The 8,652-nt window shown below is 31.3% G+C and overlaps 1 protein-coding gene across 1 annotated transcript; it reads right to left on the bottom strand.

The window, feature by feature from the left end:
* Positions 1–4,529: 4,529 nt before the first annotated feature.
* LOC120126464 (transcription factor TCP13-like) lies at positions 4,530–6,091 on the bottom strand. The gene is made up of 2 exons (XM_039144654.1): positions 6,000–6,091; positions 4,530–5,467 (listed from the first exon to the last, which is right to left on the bottom strand). Exons 1-2 carry the CDS (start codon positions 6,010–6,012, stop codon positions 4,530–4,532), a joined length of 951 nt encoding a protein of 316 aa, XP_039000585.1. The 5' UTR covers positions 6,013–6,091.
* Positions 6,092–8,652: the final 2,561 nt, after the last annotated feature.

Genomic DNA, 8,652 nt, shown 5'->3' with positions numbered 1-8,652 from the left:
AATAAAAAAATAGTTATATATATATATTGAAATAACTTTACAAACTAAAAAAAGAAGAAGAAAATAAAGTAAGCTTTTACCTTTCGGTCGGAGCCTTGCATGCGATAGGAACCCCCTCTTTCCAATCCGAACGGTGAAAAGGTGTAAGGTATCCCCAGAAGCAACATATCAAAAAACTAGGTCGATCCAACGATAGACGGAGGAGATCGAAGCTTTGAAAGGTCACCGACCATTTTTACAACAATATACTCCAAACATCACAAAACGGTGGTCGGATCTCCAACCACTATGATGAAACGAATGAACCCCAAAAGTTTGGTGGCCGACGATGACCGACGCGGCTATCAGCAATGGCGCTCATCGCCGGTTTCTAAAGAAGTGAAGAGAGAAGGGGGAGGATTGAGGAAGAAGATAGAGAGTGAAAAAGAGAAAATGAAAGAAAAAAAGGTATTTATAAAAGAATTAAAATGATGTCGTTTTGGCGTTTGCCCAAACTCCTGTGAAACGACGTAGTTTTGGCACCAAGTGGTGCATTTAGGGCTTCTAGGGTCAAATCACGCACGTAGTCACTCCAATTCTCTCCCGTGTTCATTTTGGTCCCCAATTTCAACTTATTTCACTTATTTTCAAATATTTTATCCTTATTTTGTTATTTTACCATTTTTAACGTTTTAATACTAACATTTTAGCTTATTTTCGTATAGGTCCCCCAAGGTTTACCATGTTTTTACATTTTGGTCACTGTACCTCTCTTTTCTAATTTATTATAGTTTTATCATTCTATTCTATTTTAATTTAGTCACTATTATTATTCTGATTTATTTTAAAATAGTCATTGGTTTTAATGTTTATTCATTTTAGTCGTTGTTTGGATTATATTTCTTATTTTATTATGATTTGGATGTGATATTTGCAATTTATTCATTTTAGTCACTTTTTATTTTTGATTTGGCTACTATTTTTTTGTTTTATTACATTTTGGTCCCTTATTTTTTTAACAATTTAATTTCAGTCCTTTAATTATTTTACTCTAGTTTTTGTTTATTTTATTTTAGTCCCATGAATATATATATATATATATATATATGCATTTTTCATATTTTTATCACATTGCATGTCTTATTTTGCTATCTTGCTTTGTGGTCCTTATGCTATTTATGATTTTATTTTATTTAAGCACTTATATTTGTGTGATATTTATTCTTGGTCTTTGCTTTTATCGTGTTTATATTTTTACCACTAAAGTTTAAATTTTTATTATCTAACATGATTAATTAAATTTGTCAAAATATTTGTTCACTTTGTCTAATATATTTAAGCTCTAAAATATGTTTATCCATGCATACTTTAGTTATTCATTTTGGTCAAATCAAATTATTTTAATATCGAGTTCTTGGGAGAAATTATTATATTCTTGTATTTCACTTAGAAAGAGAAATATTCGTACTAAAGTATTTTAGGGATTATTTTCTCTTCGATTGGAAATATTAGAATATTTTCTATTTCTCCATCGAATTTCTCGTTAATAAAAACTATATGGTTGAATTTGGAATAATAGAATCATAACTTAAATTTATATTCAAATTCTTAGATTTCAACTATTAGATCAATTTATAATCGACGGGGTACCAATTTTGGGCGTTGTGGGGGTGATTATCCTTCCCCACGTGTAATCGACCCCCAAACCCCTTTATTATTATTATTATTAAAAAAGAATGAATTTCTGGTTACACGTAGACTCTGGTGCATATTTTAAAATGGTGTTTTCTTAAAAACTCTTTTGAAAGACGGTTTATGGGTATTCAACCTACCTAACCCAAAAAGTTGATGGTGACTCCTCATATTATAAAACCTTTTCAAAGAAAAACCCCTAAGTCGTACTAAGGTTTTCCCCACCCGGACGAAAAATGGTGTCGGCAATCTTCTCTCAAATTAATATCTTAAGAATTTTGGTTTTCAAATTGATACGGGAACTAGACACTTTCTTTTAAGTTAGTAACTAAAAAAATATTCTCTCATATTGATAACCAAATTTTAATTTTATTAATTATTTTGGTACTTTTAAATGCACACATAATGTATCATCATTGACACATAATATAATATTTTGTTGTCATGTTATCAGAAGCTAATATTCTAAATAAAAGTATCAAAATATTAGATATAATTAAAGTTTAGGTACCAACACCCAAAAAAATGGTATCAACTTGAGAGAAGATACTTGATTCAATTATTAACCAGAAAGTTAAAAAAAAAACTTTAAATGCTAACTTTAGAGTGAGTGCGTTAAAGTAAAAAATGTGAAGATAATCACAAGAAAAAAATGATGAGTTAATCTTAGTATTTGATTTTCCTCATCCAACGATCATATAGGTGTAAAATTAAAATTTTTATACTAGGTGTATGTGGATCTTAACCTTATACATGGGGGTAGGACCTGCTTACACTATGTAAAACTAATAAGTTTTACAATAATTTATAGCCATTAGATTAAATAAATAAATGACGTAGATTTAATTAAATTTATAACTCATAAGTAAATATCTTTTAACTTACATTAAAACAATATCTTTTTAGCTCGATCTTAAATCTCAAACCCCAAAATTCAAAACCCCAAAACTCTTACCTCAAATCCCAAAACTTAAACCTAACCCTAAATCTTAAGTTTTAAACCCTAAGACCTACTCCTTAACCCTAAAAAGAAAAAAATATTATTTTACTATTAGTTAAAGAAATATTTATTTATGAGTTATACATTTTTATTAAATCTAATCCATTTATTTATTTAAATTTAATGGCTATAAATTAGTGTAAATTTTATTAGTTTTACATAGTGTAAGTGGATCATAACTCATATATATAATTTAGTTATACCTAGTGTAATTTTTTTTATTTTACACAATTTTAGGATCATTAGAGATGACTGGAATGATCTCCTTACTTTTTTTAAGTGAATATATTTTTATTTTCAATTGTTAATCTCAGTCATCTATTCACTCATTCAACAATCATAAAAATGTGCAAAACTAAAAAAAAAAACTTTACACAATGTAAACAGATCGTGCCTCGTATAGACACACATAAATATATCAAAATTTTCACAATTTCATTATAATCTTTTTTTAAAATTCTCATTTTATTAGTTTTAAGATAAAAACTTAATATAAAAATAAGTGTACAAACTATTTTGTTTTTTCTATTTAGGTGTCTAAACTATTTTTTGATCAATCCAAGTATCTAACGTTTCCAACATTATACTTTTATGTGCATGGATAGTCATCGTAGTTAATAAATTTTGTTAAGTGACACATGTCACATTCTTGTAATTTTAAAAATTTATTTAAAAAAATTAAAAATATTATTATATTTAAAAAACCCAAAATTTTTCTATTTTACACATAATGCCCCACATTTCATAAAACCCTAATTCCCAAATCTCACAACCTTAATTTCCTATTTGGCCGACGACAAAGGGGTAACTGAAAGTGAAGTCTAACTATTGATGGATGGTTTCGACGACAACACAATGGTGACCGGTGATTGGTTCTACGACGATGCAAATTTGAGAAAGAAAAGGAGAGAGACGCAAAGGAGAATAAGATGAATTGACTAAGAGTGGTGCAACAATGGTGATTGAAGCACTGTTGAGGCTTTTCTACATCACAGTCGACAAAGATGTCATTTTCCCATCGTCGTCAGATTTGTTGGGAATGACTTCGATCAACCGAATATTAATATAGGGGTGGAATTAGAGATTTAAGGATTTTGGATTTTTTTTGCTATTTTATAAAAAAGGGATTTTTAATTTTTTAAAAATAAAATTACCAAAATATGATATGTGACACTTAATAGATCTTTTTAACGGCTACTACGATCATGACACTTAAAATGGTCACATTTGTAACGTTAGACACTCACTTGAATTTATTGAAAAATAGTTTCAACACCTAAAAAGAAAAGATATAGTTTATAAACTTATTTTTATATTAAATCTAAGATTAAAAAGTAAAATTTAGAAGAAAAAAAGCAAAGAGAAAATAAAGGGTTAGAAATGTTGTTTAATATAAAAAATTAAATTATTTTCGATTAATTTTCTTTTATATTTTACAAGTTCAATTTATTAAAATTATCCACTACAAAAGCCATCTAGTACCTATTCTTTTTCACCATAAAACCTAATATCAAAACCAATGCAACATAATTTTAAAGCATTCAAGGTATTGTTCTTGCGATCATATTGTGTGCACTATGTATATGTATATATAGAAGTATGAACAGTTTGTGATATTTCAATATTGTTTCAAACAATTCATTCAATATCAAATATATATTTCAGTCACTCCAACATCCAACAGCATAGCATTCAAATCTACGAAATATATGAAAACCCAAAAACTATGAAAATCAAACACAAACCCTAAGAAAACTTACATTCTGGATGGAACATAAGAGAAACACAAACATATAGTATGCCTCATCCAATTGGCCCTTAAATGTTATTATTACACATATAGTATTTGAATTTGTTGTCATTTAGAAGGAAAATTATGTTCCTTATCTGGTTGGCTATGAAGAAACCTAGGAGAAATCAATTGGAAAGGTGTAATAGATTGGGTTACCGATGAAAACGGTGGAAAGTTGAGAGAATTAAGTAAGAGGCTTTGTTGTTGTGCACCTGAGCTCAGCATCTGAAAATGGTTTATTTGTTGTCTAGGATCCACCGGATGAGGCGGGAACGAAGGCAGCGCTCCCCCTCCTAGCGGCGGTGGACAAAGAGATAATGCGGATGGCAATGGCGGCACCACAGCATTGAAATTATGTGCTTCTTCTGAATGGGGTGCATGTACTATGAATCCATGACTTCCTAAATGTGATGATGATGATGAAGGAAAACTCGAAGGCTCCAAATGGTGATATGAATGAGACGATGGTTCGGCATTGTTTAAAGTTTGTGCACCATGATCATCTTCATTTGGTCTACATTTTTCTCGTTTATCACCAATTGAAACCCTAGAGATTTCTTTCGGTTTAGCCCTCGAAAAGGCTTCAGAATTCAGAAAACAGGCCGGCGGCAGCACCAGCAAGGGTGGGAGTTCGTCGATATCGTTCTTAGCAGCATCAAGCAACCAATCAACGACCTTGCTAGGTTGATTAAGTCCAAGCCTGTCTTGAAGACCATACAATTGAATTGCAGTGGGAACCGACAGCCTTACCCTTCGGTCTCTCAATCCTCGTAAGGTGTAAACTTTGCTGTGCCTGTCTTTTCCTCCAAAAGCACGCGAAACACGTACGATCCTCGGATCTTTCAATCTCAACCATGGCGACCGCGGCGCTGACGAACTCGATGGAGCTTTGTTGATCATCTTGCTTTCATTCCTGTTGTTGTCGTTGTCGTGTCTTGTCGGAGAATCTGCGTTTTCTGAACTCGAAATCATCTTATGCCTCTCATCATTGAACCATCGGAAAGCTGAAAAACAAGGTGAATTCAATCCTTTTTTTTTGCAAAAAGCTTCGAAATTTTATGAAACATAAAGAACAACAAACACATAAAGTTCATAAATTAATAATGAAAGTAAACAAATCCCATTTTTTTCCTGGAAAAACTAAGGAAGTTTGTAAAGAAAAAATTGTTGAACTAACTACATATGCGTCAAACTTGAGAAGAAGAACAAACCCTAGATTTCATGCCCTTTTTATCAGATAGAAAGCTATGAAGATGTAAGACAGATCTCAGTAATACTTAAAAAAATATATGGGTCATTTTTTTTATACAGAAAATGCAGAAGAAAGACCAGATTCTTTGAAATAATCAAAGTTTCAAGCAAAGAAAAAAATCATAGTCCATTTAAACTTACAAAAAAATCAAACACTTGAATGAAAGCACCTTTAAACTTTTGTTATGGACTCACCCAGACCAATCTGCAGATATGTATATACATATATGTTTATATTGAGAGATTACAATTTTTTGTTTTAATTGTGAGAAAGATAGAACTTACTGTTGAAGTTCATCTGTTTGTGAAAAGAAATATGCTGGAATTGTACCAGCCATAGTCCATTGAAGAATTGAAGAGGGAAAAGGAAAATAAAGAAAAGCAATGGTAGTAGGGCTTCCACGTGGTCCATATCATCAACTGAAAATTATAAAACAAACATAATAGATAAAAGATAAAAATTAAAAAAGAAGTGATTAGTTCTACTATCATTTATGTCGAGGTATACTTGATCTTGATATTAGTAACGGAGGTAATGTCAGGGTCATTTCATTTTCATGAGATTATCTTGACAGTAACTCAATGGTGGGCAAGTAAAAATATGATTTTATGTTAGAGAATAAAATTTATTAAAAAAATATATAAAAGGAGTAAATTTATAAATTAAGGTTGAAAACAATTGTTTTCTAGGTACTATTTTTCTCTTTTAGTTGTTTAGACTTGAGCTTTGCCTCGAACTCGAATATAAAGGGTTTTTTTATTGAGGCCTTCTCTTCTTAAAACAAATAATATAATCTAAAAATCATATAAAATGTATGAGAATGAAGTCCGTTTGATTATAGAAAATATAAGTTATTTTCATTTTTATTTTCCTAAAACATAGAAAATAGTGAAGAAAAGATGTTTAGTTATAAAATTAGAAAACAATTCTAAAAATTGAAAACAAAATAAGTGAAAATATGAAAACATAAAAAATATGTTTTCAGTATTCTCATCAAATTTGTTTTGAAAATTTGAAAAATAAAGAAACGTGAAATCTAGATTTTTAACTTAACTTATACACATTTAAATCATTATAACAATAACTTTTTTTATTTATATTAACAAAACATGTGACCCGAACCCGACCAGATCCAAACATATTGGATCCATTCTAAATTTTATGAAAATAAAAATAGAAAATATTGTCTAGAACCAAACATATTCTAAATTTTTTCAAGGGGCAATTGTCCCACCCAATCCTTGGATCCATCTAGAGATGGGCATGTGACCTGAACCCGACCCGACCCGACTCAATCGAATCGTTTTTTTTTAAAATTGGGTTCTGGTCAGTTCGGGTCGGATTTTTTTAAAGGTGATATTCGGGTCGGGTCGAATTCAGATTTAGGGTGAAAAATGTCTGACTCGACCCAACCTAAAAAAATATAATTTTACATTATATATTTAGGAATAATTACAATAATACCCATCTATATATTATTTTTTCAATTAAATCACTAATTTTATTTAATAAAAATAATATTTTTATTATTTCGAGTCGGGTCGGATCGAGTTCGGATTTTATCTTAAAAAATCGGGTTGGGTTCGGATCAGGTGGATGATATATATATTTTGGGTCGGGTTAGGTCGGGTTGGCCAAAACCCGACCCATGCCCATCCCTAGATCCATCCCTGCTTGCTCCCTTTGGAACCACTCCTGCATATAAATATACTTTAATTTCATACTCACTTGGATGGCATGCAGTTTTCTATTTCTTTATTTTTTTAACAAATTCTAAATCTATTCCTCTTACTCAGAGTGGAGGAGAATGAGAGACTTTAAACTAAAAAAGGAAAGTGCTCCTAATGAATCTAAAATCTATAACTTAAGAAAATATGAGAGAACAAATATGAGCAGTTTAATCCAAATTTGCTTAACCCAAATTTACGTGTTCCAATCTTTCATTTCTTAATGGAAAAACAAAGTGTAAAATGTCATTCATGTTCACCCGAGTTTGGGTACGATGTGATCCCTCTCTTCTTGACACAAAAACAACGGGGGACCATGCATGGCTGCACCATATTTCAAAAAGTGAAGAGGCATGCTTTATCGACAACTACAAAAGGCCTCTGTGAGGCGAATCCCTATCACATGGGGTTGATCAATGCACGCCTAATACTAGTACACAACATGTTCCTAACAACAAGTGGTATGCGCACCGATATTGTACATTACACTCTCAAAGAGAGTATTCAAATTCGAATCTCGAACAAATTTTAGTAGAAGGGATAGCCACAAACCCTGAACATAGGAATGATATTCTTGTAACACGATTTTTCGTTAGATTTTGTTGTTTTGTTCCAACTATCCAATCTAAACTGATTGTCAATAAGAATATTCATGATCACAACTTAACTCAGAGGTATGGATTTTTTAAATTACGGTTGCAGTCACGTATTTGATTGTGTTGTGTTTATTACAATTACAGACATAATAAATGCTATTGTCGTAATTGACCGCTATCCATTAAATTACAGCTTTGATCAACTGATATTGGTGTGATTTCGCTTTATACCGCTATTTTTCGTGATTGCAGTTTCAACCGCTATCGCTATACAACGGTTACTATTCTACTACCCGACTATTATTTGAATCCCTGCATAGAGGGGATAACATCAGCCGGAGAGGATAAGAGTAAACAATCTAGGAAAGATAAGTGTGTGTTGGGGGCGGGGGTTGTGAATTTGATAGTTACTCGAGCCATTAACAACACAACCTTATAGGGTTGGGACCAATCTCTATATCTGCTTTAGAAACATCATGTAGTGATTGAAAAGAGGACCACATAAGACCCAGCTTTATGTGAGGAAAGAATATGCATGGATAGAGGACAAGTTTAAGTGTCTTTAAACCTAACAGTTGGGAAAAAGAAATATATCAAATCTTCGGTCTCTCTAT

Source organism: Hibiscus syriacus, unplaced genomic scaffold (genome assembly GCF_006381635.1).
Source record: "Hibiscus syriacus cultivar Baekdansim isolate YM2019G1 unplaced genomic scaffold, ASM638163v2 tig00001418_pilon, whole genome shotgun sequence".
Taxonomy (NCBI): domain Eukaryota; kingdom Viridiplantae; phylum Streptophyta; class Magnoliopsida; order Malvales; family Malvaceae; genus Hibiscus; species Hibiscus syriacus.
The sequence above is the reverse complement of the archived record's forward strand: the minus strand, read 5'-3'. Positions and strand labels throughout refer to the sequence as shown.